Source organism: Eurosta solidaginis, chromosome 1, assembly GCF_040869045.1.
Source record: "Eurosta solidaginis isolate ZX-2024a chromosome 1, ASM4086904v1, whole genome shotgun sequence".
In the NCBI taxonomy this organism is placed as follows: domain Eukaryota; kingdom Metazoa; phylum Arthropoda; class Insecta; order Diptera; family Tephritidae; genus Eurosta; species Eurosta solidaginis.
Genome location: NC_090319.1, coordinates 69,989,624 through 70,005,043, shown reverse-complemented (window position 1 = coordinate 70,005,043; position 15,420 = coordinate 69,989,624). Strand labels below are relative to the sequence as shown.

Genomic DNA, 15,420 nt, shown 5'->3' with positions numbered 1-15,420 from the left:
GCTAGTTCATCCGCTTTTTCATTCCCATATGCCCTGGGACATAATATAGATGTATGCTTTTCACTTTACCGATTCTTTCCAGGGATTGCTTACACTCTAATACACTTTTAGATGCTGCTTATTGGCTTAATTGGTGCTTAATTGTCAATATTTATGTTGACGCAGCTGCAGTCTAAGCTATTTTCTTCCAGTGTTTCTACTACTTTGATTACGACTAATACTTCCGCCTGAAAAACGCTATTGTGGTCTGGCAGCTTGTAGGATTTGTTTATTTCCGGATCAGCACAGTATACCGCAGACCCTACTCCTTCCACTACTTTATGTATCGCCTCGTCCAACATTTAAGCACCCTTGCGCCAGCCATCCACCTCTATTCTGGCTTTAAGAGCTCCCTCGAGACGCAGATAGGGAATCAGGTAGTCTGTAATTGATGGCGCTATACTGCTATGACCGTATAGTCTGCGCTCAAGCTGCCCCGAGGCACTGAGCCTCGTTGCAGTTGTTAACGCTATGTTCTTTGCCACCATGTCTACAGGTGGATGGTACAGAATGGCATACAGTGCAGCCATCGGGGCTCTTTTCAGCACTCCCGTAATGTTAAGGATTTATAGTTTGCATACCCCCTCTAACTTTTTGTGGTAGGTTCTTTTTTGTGTGGCTGTCCACCAATCAAGGACTTCAAAGTATAAGATAGGTTTTACAATCTCTGTAAATGCCCAATGAGAGAAAGAGGGCGATAAACTCCACGTATACCCTCAGCATTTCTTTGCATGCATAAAGTGCCATTGAGGCCTTATTCACTCTCTCCTCCACGTTGAGCTTCCACGACAGCTTTCTGTCTAGGATGATTCCTAAATATTATGTACACGGTTTCACTTGTAGGGTCACTCATTCTTACTTTGGCCTGGTCCAATTTGGGACCTTGAACTTCATAGTAAACAAGACCATATCCTTCTTCTCTATGTTCTAGCTCAACTCTTTAATCCTTTTTTACGAACAAAAGAACCACTTAAAATAAAAATCCAGAACGTTTTTCTTACATATTGAAAAATTACAATATTCTTCGGTTCACTGCGCCACGCCTTTGGACATGCAACAATTGTTTTAGGATTGCCCCTGTCAACGCTATGCTCTTCGACAAAAACAGAAATCAATTTTCATTTCTTTGAATGCATGAAAAACTGCTTTCAATGCTTTATTTTACATCCTTTTATCGCATAAAAAAATAATAATTCGATATTCATAAACCAAACTTACAAACCCGCAATTACCCTTTAACTGAGCACTTAATTCCTTGAAATTTTCGTTGCAGCATTTTAGGCGTCTTGCACAACACCAATTTCACAAATTTCTACTCTTACAAAATAATAATCTTTGTTATGTAGATTGTAATGGGGCGTTTTTCGCGCTTAAATGCTTGTGCATAATGGAAAGGCAGTTCAAGACTTTGTCATTGCATTGGATGATGGTCGCGAAGGAGGGCTTCAGCGCCTAAAATGCGGCAAGAAATATGTATCAGTTTAAACTTTGGTAAATTTTCGGTAGGAAGTGAGCTACGTTTAGTATGCTTGGTTGATTGCAAAGGACTTCTTTTGTTTGTTGGCGTGAATGAGCGAGTTAAATGCTTTTCAAACATTATGAAAGGATTTATTTATCGCATCTTCTTCTCTTTCCTTCCGACTTTTACACTTTCTTTTCCTCCTAATGATGAGGTAGCGGCGCGCAATTGCTTGGTAGTACATACGACAAATAAGGAAGCTTAAACGATCTTGATTTTATTGGTTTTTTCGGTCGTTGGCAATGACAAACGTTATTAAAAGAATTATTAACGATTTTATGAATTCATCACAATGGTGTTGATACTTATTTTTATTTCTTCGTTGCTTGGTTTCGGAATACAGATTCAGTAAGCCCAAACTACTAACAACCACTGTTGGTATATGTGGACTTTTCTTGTTGACGCAGTATTTAACTGTACTCAAAAGATGCTTTCTTCATGAATAGTCATCAAGAGGAGTAGGCCCGGGAAACATATTGTTTCCATGTCAGACCATAGGGACATTGGTATTAGATAAGCTCACGTAAGAGAAAAGTCTTCATTAAATAGTGCTTAAGAGTCCAGAGTAGCAATCATCTGAAGGGGACTGTAATGGGGTGTGGTTGTACGACAGGGTAAGCAGTGTTTGATGCAAGATCAAGCTCAGTCTCGACTCTATCGTTATCGTTCATGCACTTTGGGCAATGAGCGCAGAAAAGGAATTCAAGTGCAATATGCCAATCTGCTTAACTCCTAGAGTCGCGGCAGAAAGACAGGGACTATGACGACGTAAACTAAACATACTCGGATTAAGAGCTCGCTGAGGTTTCCAGCGTTTGTATTGCCACAAGCTGATCGCTATATAAATATGTGGCCCTGGTTTTCAGACCCGCATGTAAAAGCCACTTTAAACGGAAAAATAGCAAACCTCAGGTGCGAGGTCGCTTTTGTTATCAAGACGCTGGAAAACTTTTTAGGGCTATGATATTGTGACGAATATTAGCAACGCTAAGGGATACTATTATCTCTAAGCCAATACTAAGCAGTGACTTGTATGCACATCAAAAAGTCAATCATTATGTCTATACATACGTCCATACAAGCAGCGGAGAGCAACGCACAAACACATGCATATATCTGAGATAGTCCCAAAAGTAGGCAATTATTTGTGCAACTATCACTCACATATACACGCGCATATGAGAAGCTATAAACGTAGTTATAGCTGGTAACTAACTAGTAAATTCTAGAAATAGAAGCGTTAAGAAATATGCCAACGAGGAAACCAAACAATATAAAAGCAGCAACAGTTGAGGCACGACCAATCAGTTTGATTTAAGCAAGCTATCAGTTGCGAAGTATAAGTGTTATTGTGAAGTACTTTCAAGTAGTCTAATAAAGACCATTTTTGCATTATTCAATATTGGAGTTATTTATTCAACAGTTTAGTATTCGAACATTAACAGAAGATTTGGAATAAGCGGAATTTCACTAAATTCGTTACAGTATTGTTACGAATTTACTTACAAATCCTCTTATTTGCAATCCTATGCTAAGTTCGAATCACTAAACTGTTGAATAAATAACTCCAATATTGAATAATGGAAAAATGGCCTTTATTAAAGTACTTCACAATAACACTTATACTTTGCTACTCGCTGGCTTAATAAAACCAAAACTGATTGATAACTCAAATTAAACTCTACTATTGGCCGCCAGATCGCGTGCTTAATCAATAACTGATTGATTACTCAGCTCAAACTGAACTTTTGCACCTCTACATCTGTCGCCTTTTATACTCTTTGGTTTCTTCGTTCGCATTTTTCTAGAATCTACTAGCATTGTCCATGAGCTCTCAAACTTCTCAGCTATAACTAAAATTGCACAATTTTATACATCTTTTAGGCGCTTCCAGAATTTACTAGTCCAGTAGCCCTCAAACTTCTCAGATATATGCATGTGTTAGTGCATTGACTCTCCGCTGCTCGTATTCTTACATGATACATATGTGTAAACGCAATTATTTATTCGATTGAATTATTGATGTGCATGTTTGTAGTTTACAGTCTCTCGCGCACACATAGGCGTATAAGTAAATGCATCTGTGTGTGACATCTCTCGGCTGCCTTATATATGTGTATACATGATTTGATTATTGACGTAAATATCGCTTGGCATGGCCTTAGCATCGCGTTAGTGATGGTATAGCTTAGTGATGCTAATATCCGTGACACTGCCCTCCACCTAAGTCTGATGGTCCCGATCGGACAAATCTCTCGATCTAAACGCTGCTAATATCTCCAAATGAACCACTTTCATTTTGGTTCGTGGTTTGGTAGTGGTTTGTATGCGGTATACTACATCGTTGATCCGTTTTACAACTTTGTATGGGCCTTCCCAGTTACACTGCAATTTCGGGGACAAACCTTTTTTCGTTGTGGGTTGTATAGCAGCACCAAATCTCCTTCCTGAAACCCTTCCGAATTAATTGCTTTATCATACCTCGCTTTCATCTTGTCACTCATAATCTTTGCTCGTTGCCTTACCAGATCGTGTATCTCTCTCAGCTCTTCTTCCAAGACACCAGTGGATTTCTTGACATTCCTCTCCGCATCGGCATTTATCCCATACTTTAAATCAGCTGGCAGTCGAAGGTCATTGCCAAAAATTACCTTTGCGGGAGTTTGGCCCGTTGTGTCATGTACTGCCGACCGGTAGGCCATCAAGAATAATGATATGTGTGTATCCCAGTCCTTATGGTACTTGTCTACTACTTTCCTTAAATGCTCCTCCAATGTTCTATTGAAACGTTCCACCATACAAACGGACTGAGGATGCAATGCAGTTGTCCGTGCTTTTCGAAGCCCAACTTCTTGCACATTTCTTGGAACACAGCTGATTCAAAATTCCTGCCTTGGTCAGAATGTAACTCCATTGGTACACCATACCTTGCAACCCATTCGTTTTTAACCACTTCTGCTACTGTTCCTGCTTCTTGGTTTTGGATTGGGTATACCTCTGGCCATTTACTGAAATAATCCATAACCACCAGTACGTATTTGTTTCCGCGGTTCCTAGTAGGAAATGGACCTGCGACATCCATGGCGATCCTTTCAAATGGTGCACCTGAAATATACTGCTTCATCTGGCCATGACTTCGGGTTTTGGGCCCTTTCGCTCTGTTGCATACCTCGCAATTGGCAATACACTCGGTGACCGACTGACGGCAACCAACCCAATAGAATCTCTGCTTAATTTTCTCGAGTGTCTTCGTGATTCCAAGATGACCTCCACTTGGACCATTGTGCAGCTCGCTGAGCACGTCAGGAATCCTCTTTCTGCGAACAACTATCAGTTTCTTCTTGCATTGACCATCCTCACTCTCCCATACTCGATGCAAGCAACCGGATATCAATTCTAAACTGTTCCACTGTGCCCAATATGACTTCGCAATGGGACTCTCTGCTTGGTCTTTCGTTTCGTTCGAGCACTTGCATAACATGGGACAGATCTGTATCTTCTAGCTGACACTTTCTTAGTTGTTCCTTGTCCCATTCATCCGTACACGTTATAGTCATTAGCCGGACATCTATAATGTCTTCTTTAGCCTCGGCCTTTGAGCAGTGCTTGCATTCCAAACTACATGGCCTTCGTGACATTGCATCGGCATTTCCATGGGTACTACCTTTTCGATGCTTAATGGAAAAGTCATAGCTTTGTAGTCGCTCGATCCACCGTGCCAATTGTCCTTCCGGATTACGCAACTGCAGAAGCCATTTCAAACCTGCGTGGTCTGTCCTGACGCGGAATCGCTGGCCGTACAGGTATTTGTGAAAATGCTTAATGCACTCTACCAATGCCAACAGCTCTCTCCGCGTAACACAGTAGTTCCTCTCTGGTTTTCCAATCGAACGGCTGTAATATGCAACTACCTTCTCCTGTCCATCGACCAGTTGTGATAAAACGCTTCCTATAGCATATCCACTCGCATCTGTATCTAGAATAAATGTTGCACCTGGAATCGGATATGCTAACATTGGGGCAGTGCACAAATGCTCCTTCAATGTTTGGAAAGCTACTTCTTGCTCCTTCTTCCATTCAAAAGCTTTGTTTTTTCTTGTAAGCTCATGGAGGCTATGGGCTACGCTGGAAAAATTTGGTACAAATCGGCGGTAATATGTGCACAGCCCAAGGAAACTTCTCAATTCATGTAGGTTCTGTGGTCTTGGCCAATCCTTTACAGCCTCTATTTTTTCGTTCGCAGCGCAGATGCCCTCTGTCGTTACCTTGTGACCCAAATAATTGACTTCCTTTTTAAACAGCGCACACTTTTTGGGACTTAACTTCAGACCAGCGCCAGCTATTATCTGGAAAACTTCCTCCAAGTTCTTAAGATGTTCATCAAAATTCTTGCCCAATACGATGATGTCGTCCAGGTACACCAAGCATATTTTCCAATGTAGTCCTTTCAATACCTGATCCATGAGTCTCTCGAAAGTAGCTGGTACATTACATGGTCCAAAGGGAATTACTGTAAATTGCCAAAGACCATCTCCGACGCTGAAGGCTGTTTTCTCTTTGTCTTCCTCCTTCACCACCACTTGCCAGTAGCCACTTTTCAAGTCCAGTGTGGAAACCCATTTCGTACCAGATAGCGAGTCCAGAGTATCGTCAATTCTTGGCAATGGGTAGCTATCCTTTTTCGTTACGTCATTCAACTTCCGGTAGTCCACGCAAAACCTCATTTTTCCATCCTTCGTCTTTACAAGTACTACCGGTGAGCTCCATGGACTAGCTGATGGTTCGATGACGCCGCTATCGCTCATTTCTTGTATAATTTGACCCACAACTTCCCGCTTCGCCAGTGGAACACTACGTGGAGCCTGACAGATCGGCCTCGCATCTCCAGTGTCAATTTGATGTTTCACAACATTGGTGCGGCCTGGTTTAGAACCATCCTGGTCAAATATGTTTGCGTTCTTTAGGAGCAGTTGTTTTGCCTTACTCTGATATGCTTCCTCTAGCCCCTGTGTCCATGACGTGATGTCATTTGAAAGATCAGTATTTCTAGCTGAAACGTGTTCCTGGAGCTGTTCACAGTTAATAACTACTTCAGCCTCTTTGCATCTTCCCAAAATAGCTCCGTTAGTCAATTTTAGTGGTGACTTGAACTCATTGAGTACTCTTACCGGAATACGTCCATCTTGTTTTGTCATAGCCAGGGTTTTTCCTACAAGTATGTTCAGTGCTGATTTGTTTGCTGCTTCGACAACCCACAATTTGTTTGTCCCACAATCTCCATCAACCTTTGCCCAGATGATTGCTTCGGATTTTGGTGGTATTCGCTGACTCTCTTCCCGAAATCTAGCCGAAATTAAGTGGAACATCCATGTTCTTATATCGCATCGTCTTGCTTTGCATGTCGATCTTGATGCCCTGGTCGATTAAGAAGTCCACTCCAATTATGATTTCATCAACAATCTCTGCCACTATAAAATTGTGTACTGCTGTGACGTTCCCAATAGCGACTTCACATGATACTTCTCCTAGAACCGTGCTGTCTTCTCCAGTGGCTGTACGCAATCTTGCTCCATGCAATGGTCTTATCTTCTTGTTGACTAAATCCGCTCGAATGATGGAATGACATGTACCAGTATCTACAGTCAGTAAACGTTCCTTTCCATCCACATGTCCGCCAACAGTAAGATTGCTCGATCTTCTTCCAATCTGCGAGATAGAGATTATGGGGCATTCAATTGAGGGAGCCAGCTGAGGCCCCTTGCGGCTGACTCGCTTTAGTTTAACGATTGAGTGGACTTGGAGATTTGCTCATCTCCTTCAGCTCAGCATTTACGGCCACCCACATTGCTGGAACTATTGGGACCGGTGCTGCAATGTCGTGCAATATGGCCTGGGTTACCGCACTTGAAACATTTAATAACTCCGGCATTTTTCTGTTGTGATCCCTTCAGTGCTTCCAAAAATGTGTCTACCCAATCTGGTCTTTCCACTTCCACACGATGAGCTTTGTATGCTGGTTTACTCAATAGTGAGGCCGTTTCCTGAGTCAATGCATGTGATACCGTTTCAGCAAATGTCAGCTTTGGGTTTGCGTATGTAGCTCGCTTAGTTTCCACGTCCCGTATGCCATTTATGAAACTCTGGATTTTTACCCTTTCAGTGTATTCCACGGGTGCGTCCGCATTTGCAAGATGAGCCAATCTTTCAATATCTGAAGCAAACTCCTGCAATGTCTCATTTGCTTCTTGGTAGCGGTTTTGCAACTAAATTTGGAATATCTGTTTTCTATGCTCGCTTCCATAACGTCGTTCTACAGCAGCAATCAATGCTTCATAATTGTTCCGCTCTCCTTCGGGAATCGTCTGTAGGATTTCCGCTGCTGGCCCCTTCAATGCCACGAACAGTGCAGCAACTTTATCTTCCGCATTCCAGTTGTTCACTGCTGCGGTCTTCTCAAACTGTAGCTTGAAGACCTGGAAAAGAACAGAACCGTCAAAAGATGGAGTTTTTACCTTCGTATTACTCGCTGAAGCAGCCGGCCGATTAAGTTCCAACTCCTGTATACGACCTCTCAAAGCATCCACCTCTGCCTCGAATTTTTCCTCAAACTGCGTTATTTTCTCGTCCATACGCGCTTCGAGTTTTGATGATATACGCGCCTCTTGCTCTTTCAGTTGTGTTTCCATCTTTGATGTAATCTGTGTCGACATTTTTGAAATACGTGTATCATGTAATTCCAGCTGGGATGCCATATATGTCTTCTGCTCTTCCAGTTGAGATGACATTTGCGATGACATTTCTGAAATACGTGCCTCCTATGCTTCCATCTTGGATGTTATACGGTTCTCCTGCGATTCTAGTCGTGATGCCATATATGTCTTCTGCTCTTCCAGTTGTGATGACATTTGTGACGACATTGATGCTACTGTCGATGTTTGTGCAGATATTGCAGCCAATATTATGTTCAAGTCTGTGCTGGTAACCGTTTGCGATGTTTCGTTTTTCTCTTCAATTTTTGTTGTCTCCTCGCCATCATGATGAAAGACATACTCTTCCACATCAATTCCTTCTGCTTCCATTGCCTCTCGTAGCCGTGCCTGAAGTTCAAGTTTAACACCGCTTGTATTCAATCCACGGGTCTTCAACTCCTTTAGTTGCTGGATCTTCAATTCACTGAACTTTGCCATGTCCTTGTTGTCCTTTGGAATTTATTCAACAATTCCTCTTCTGACACCAATTGTAACGAATTTATTTGCAAATCCTCTTATTTGCAATCTTCTGTTGAGTTCGAATCACTAAACTGTTGAATAAATAACTCCAATATTGAATAATGGAAAAATGGCCTTTATTAAAGTACTTCACAATAACACTCAAACTTTGCAACGAATAACTTGCTTAATAACCAAACTGATTGAAACTCTACTATCAAAATAATACTGCTATTGCTCGCTAGATATCGCTTAATCGAAACTGCTTGACAGCTCAAATCAAACTGAATTACTTCTTACTCGCTTGCACCACATTTATAGTTTACGCTGCATACATTTAGGCTCTTCTATTTCCAGAACTTACTAGTTAGTTTCGGCTACAAAATCGCCAGTCACAACTACGTGCACAAATTATTGCCCTCTCTTGTGACAACTCAGATAAGATATATGCTTGTGTTTGTGCATTGCCGCTCCGCTGCTCGTATACGTAGATATGTGTAGACGCAATTTTTATTCGTTTATGTAGATACATAATGATTGAATTATTGATGTGAATGTTTGTAGTTTACAGTCTCTCGCGCACACATAGGCGTATAAGTAAATGCATCTGTGTGTGACATCTCTCGGCTGCCTTATATATGTGTATACATGATTTGATTATTGACGCAAATATCGCTTGGATATCGCCTTAGTGATCGTATAGCTTAGTGATGCTAATATCCGTGACAATATCAACACATGTACCTGACCCGTTTAAAGGAACGTACCAGGGCCCGACATGTTTTTGTTCTACTGAATGCAAAGGCTGACTTAACCCTCCGATTATCGGTTATCACATCTTAGCGTTGTCGTCTGGCCAGACGAAATTTTATACTTTGAACTTTATCCACAAATATTTCAATTTTTGTGATTTTCCGGTCAATTTATTTATAACATTTACTAATGCTTGCTTATGCTCTTTTGACCATTAGCGTTTGGTGCAAATAAAAACAAACTTATTTCACCATTCCAGCCCGACGTTTCGCTAGTCTCTCTAGCTTTTTCAAGGGCGATCTGTGTATTTTAATAACAAAAAGCAATACATTAATATAAAAACAGAAAAGGCATAAGTGCGTAACATTTCAATATTAGTAATCACAGTATTACATACAAACAAATATCACAAAACAAGAGGCAAAAAACACTTTGAATAATATAACACGATTTATATAGAAAACTCACATAATTGGACTATTTAAACAAATTTGTTAGAACTAAAAATATTTTCGGTACCATTCAATAGTGGTATCATTGTCATACTAAAACGAATTAATGTTAGAGACAGAGGGTGTAGGCAGCAGCAACGTCATCTGTATCTTCCTTTTTGTTTATTGTCTTGTCTCTTCTTTGCAATATTCGCAGGCTTTCTAATGTGTACCTGGCTTTTCCTTGTTTATTTTTGTCTATGATTCTTGTGTTTTGTAGATCAGCTGCATGCCCAGTTTGCGTTGTGTGTTGACATAATGCTGTGCTTTGTTTTTTCTTTCGTATATCTGCTTCATGTTCTGCGAGCCGAACTCCTAGTGGCCGTTTTGTTGTTCCTATGTATATTTTCTTGCATTCTTCATTTTCATTGCTTTCACATGTTATTTCATATATAACGTTGTTTTATTGGAGCTTCTCAATAGGGCTTTTTGTTTTTGTGAATATCGTCGATAATGTATGATTGGATTTGTAGGCAAATGCAATTTTGTGTTTGCTGTTGGTTAGCGTTTTGGTGAAGTTCTCCGTAAGTTTAGGTATGTATGTTACGCTAAAGTATTGTTTCGTTTCTTTCTCTCTTTGTATTGTTGTTATATTTTTATATATATATTTTTATGTATAACTTTTATTTAAATTTTGAAGAAAACTCGTAGGACACTGTGATAAGTTTGAATTTTTAGTGATAAATTTTGAAATGAATTCGATCTATGAGGTTTTATAGGCTTAAACATATGTTCGTCTAGCCAGACGACAACGCTAAAAAGTGACATAATCAAATTTGGTACAAGAAAACAAATAAAATAAAAAGGAAAAAATTTCGATTTCAGAATTTTTATAAAGACCGCCTCTAAACTTAAAAAGTCACTAAAGCTTTTCACGATCGGGTGGGTAGCAGTAAAGTTATTCACAAAAATAAAGCCTTCTCGTCTGGCCAGACGCCAAAATCTATCGGAGGGTTAATGTCCATACTGGACCTGTGATTGGATTTGCGATGGCCGACGGGAGCTGCCCAGGTTATAACATCAAAATCATTGCTTGGTGACTTTTAAGCCAGGATGGAAATGGAGGGCGTCTCTGATCTTGCACTCAAAAAATTTAGACGCCATGGTACAACATCTTACAACGAGTTGGGGTTTATAGACTTGAAATACGGACATAATTTGGACTAGGTCTCAGCGTAAAAGCAGCAACACGAGTCTAACTTCTTTTCTTCTCATAAGAAAAAACAACGAAACAAAATTTGATTACGTCTTGATCGACGGCAAGGCTATCACCAGTATCCTAGATGTGTGCGCTTAACGAGATCTAAATATTTATTTATTTTATTTATTACGACTCTTAGAGCTTAGATCAACACTTAAGAATATTATTGCATTAATTAACAATATCTACTATGTATGAGATTGACCTTGAATTTGTATTTGAATTTGAAACATGAATTTGAATTTGGATTTAAAACATGTAACACAAATCTATTCGAATCCTAATATTTATTTTATATTCATTGACTTGCGTGAGCATATAATCTTTTCTTAAATAAGTTATTATCACAATTCTTAATCAACTGGCAACATTACCTGGCGATATTATACGCACACCCCTCTAAGAACAAAAGAAGGTGCGCGCAGAGACACTCCAGAGTGTTGCCGACGAAAGTCTTCTCACGGAATGATGATTTCTCCTCTCGGCTGTAACACTTGCTCGCTGAGAGTATCCTTAGGACCAACGACGTAGTAGTTGGAGCATATTTCTCATTAATTCCGAAGCGCCGCTGGCCACATTATAGGATGCTTCCAGTTCCGGTTATCCATTTATTTGTAGAAGAGACATGTTTGTTTACAAGTCTTCCAGCTGCCTAAAGAGAGAAGACCTTGTTTCTAATTACTTCCACTAGAAAGATATCAACTTAGTATATGAAAGGGTTATACAGTGCGACCTGTACTTGTTCTGAGAACAGCTTCGAAACCGCTGTCCGTTTTGGATCCGTCTGTAAAAATATTACCTAAGCACCTCAAATTTCCTGTCAAATATCAATGGAAGGCGAGAAAAAGTTTCATAATGATGGAAGACCGTTCAGGACAGTACTCAGGCCATACTGATTTTCGTTCCAGCACCCAGATTTCCTCAATTTTATTATTTCTGGTGCTTTTCTATTTACATTATTGCTTAGCTGCAGCGCTGGTTGGTCGAACACAATCGCAGTATAAATACGTTAGTACGAGTTATATCAAGTTCACTTCGGAAATTGGGGGGCTCTAGAGGAGGATTGTGCTGCGATCGATGTTCTTGTGTTAAAATTTGGTTCCAAAGTAGGATACTTAAGAAATTGGCCCTCTTGTCAAAAGGAGACAATTCCGAGAGTGGTGCCCTTATCCCACTTCCTCATCTTGTAGCGAAAATCACACTCCGGGGAGGTTTTTGGGAATATTATCGATGATTATGGCCGTTTGCGTGCTCCGAAAATTAAGGTACTAACTCGACTAATACGTGTCCAAAAATATTGGGCGAGTTATCGAAAGACGCGTAAAGGAACACAATTTTTAGTCTATCAAAAGATTTTCACAAAAAGCCGAAAAATGAACCCGGACCTCCGCGAAAACGGGGATGAGACCTATAGTATTTTTGCGCTGAACACCTCTCTGTGTTGGCGACCTTAGGACAGTCCACCAATGGTTTGGGACCAAAATTAAATCCGTGCGAAATCCCTTTGTACACAATTATTGTCCTGTGGGTAAAAGTCTAGTTGATGGGTCGACTGCTAATACGCTACTAAAAGTTAAATTTGGCGACTTTCATGTCGTTGTCGTAATGTTGAAGTATCTACAAAGAAAAATTGTGAACATGAGTGTTTTCCGCGGATAAAGTTTTGGTCTCCAAACCGATGTTGGGCCCAAACAGGGTAATTTTTTATAAGCGCGGCCGAAAGCCGCCAACGCAGAAAAGTGTTGTGCACAAAAATAATATGGATACCTCCCTCGGTTTCGGAGGGACCTGCGGGTCATTTTTCGGCTTTTCGTTAATATCTTTTGAACATCGTTTGACACCTCTTTCGTTATTTTTGGTAGCGCATTAGCAGTCGAACCCTTAACTAGACTTTAACCGTCCTGTGTTCAACAAAACGACAATAACCACATGAAAAGTTTTACTTTCAATTGCAAATATTTCTCCGACATTTTTGGACGCGTATTAGCAGTCTCTCCCCCTCCCCCTATTGAAAATTAAAACACCTTTTAACTCAAGCAAGGCTTCCGCTGGTGTTTCTTTTTTTTTTTTTTATTGACTGGGCCGCTTAGGCGACATGTTGTGAAACTGAAATTTGTGGTGAATTTCAACAACCATTTAAACGGCAGCATTATCGCACGACAGCTGTTGTCGTTTATCTATCAAATTTATCCAATTTGATGAAATAATCGCGCGGAAAATTAAAAAAAACGCTATGAAATTGTTTAAATAAGTGTAAACAAATCATAAAATTGTATTTAACTGTTAGAACACTCAAATTTCAAAGTTAAAATTATTTAAGCATGTCTGGATTTTCGTTTGGAAACCCGTCACAACAGCAGCCTGGCGCCTTCAACTTTGGAGCGCCCGCGACTGGAGCTGCAACAAACACATCAGCATTCGGTGTTGCAGCAACACCTCCATTTGGTGCCGCAGCACCAGCTTTCGGAACTGCTGCCCCAGCTTTTGGAGCAATGGCGGCATCGCAAGCGCCCACTTTTGGTGCAGCTTCACAACCAGTAGCAGCTGTAGCGCCCACATTTGGAGCGAGTTCAACTGCGGCAGCGCCAGCATTTGGAGCAGCACCAACTGCAGCGGTTGCACCAACATTCGGTACTTCTGCAAACACTGCACCAGCCTTTGGGTCAATAGCTACAAGTAGTGCTGCACCTGCTTTTAATTTTGGTGGTTTAGGAGCGACAGCAACAACAGCTGCAACGAGTACAGCACCAGCATTTAGTTTTGGTGGACTTGGCTCAGCTGCAACAACTACAATGACATCGACCGCTCCAACGTTGGGTGGATTGGGTGGCAGCTTGCAATTTGGAAAAACAGGAGGTACAACTACTTCGGCTAGTTTGAATTTTGGTACTACAACAACATCGGTAGCATCGGGTGGCCTGTGGAAGCCTACGACAACATCAACCACTTCTTCAAATACGCCATTTATAGGATTAGGTGGAGTGGATATGAGTGCAACGCAACCAAAAGCTGGAGATTTGAAGCAAGATAGTGTAAAGGTTAGTATGTACTATTCATTGCAGTGATCGTTGTGTAAACATATATTTTCGTACTTCAAGGTCAAGGAAACTCTTGTGCCCGATGAAATTGCAAAGACTGTAGATGCACTAAAGTCACACATTAAGGCACAAAAAACACTTTCCTCCGATATTGGACGTACCTCTACTTCAAAGCTCTCTAATGTGTCTAATGAAATCAACAATATACAATGGGCTCTTCAAGAAATTTCCAACTCAGTCAATACCAACTATAAACAAATAAAGCTATTACGCAAAGAAACTTCCAAAACAATACAAGCTGTTGAAATGGCTCAACGCACGCAAGATACACCAGCTGGTTTGCAATTCGAGAATACAGCACCATTTCAATTTTTTCAGAGTTTGGTCGCTAAATATGAACAAGACTTAATTAATTTTCGACAGCAAATCGCTCTCACCGAACATCATATGCATTCACTCACAAACCCACAAACCGTATCACCCGATGATCTAAAACGTGGTTTTCGCCAAATTAACGAAAGCTTCATTTCGCTGGCGGGCCGTTTACATGAACTCCATCAAAAAGTTGAAGCACAAAAAGAGCAATTTCTCAATTTGCGCAAATATCGTTTGCGTGATACAACAAATGTATTTGCTAAAATTGATAACCCGGATAGTAAACATGACACTACAAGCATTACGTGTGGTCCGACACCATTTTCCAATATTTCAGCAATGAGCGCATTTGGTAAGAGTTTCAATAATGCTTCAGCTGCGGCAGCTGGTAGTGGGACGGGTGCATCAGCGACTGGCAAATGATCTTGTAGTGAGATATTTTACAAAATCATAAAAATATCTAATTTTTTTTAAATAGTTTACACTAGTAATTTTTGAAAAAAAAAAAAAAATATTAAATTCATCAAATTTGTTGCTGTTTGGAATTAGGTTACGCACAAAATTTTTACAAAATGTTTTGAAGTCATATTCGTGCATATGAAATTGAATATAAAATGGAATTATGAATGGTTTTGAATATTTATTTCTGGGATGGGATGTTACTGACCTGGATCAGCCGGCTCTGTTGAGTTCCTGCCGACCTAACTATAATGCTCCACAGATAAAGGAATCTCACCAAAGCTCGAACTAATACACAAATATATATAAAACTTTGTGAGATACTGCTTTAAAGCTA

General features: G+C 40.4%; 2 protein-coding genes across 2 annotated transcripts in view; both read left to right on the top strand.

Moving 5' to 3' along the window:
* Positions 1 to 15,420, top strand: part of ort (ora transientless) — a 234,170-nt gene that overhangs the window by 120,422 nt on the left and 98,328 nt on the right. The window lies entirely within an intron of this gene.
* Positions 13,339 to 15,143, top strand: Nup58 (nuclear pore complex protein Nup58). The gene is made up of 2 exons (XM_067772253.1): positions 13,339 to 14,249; positions 14,310 to 15,143. Exons 1-2 carry the CDS (start codon positions 13,533 to 13,535, stop codon positions 15,045 to 15,047), a joined length of 1,455 nt encoding a protein of 484 aa, XP_067628354.1. The 5' UTR covers positions 13,339 to 13,532; the 3' UTR covers positions 15,048 to 15,143.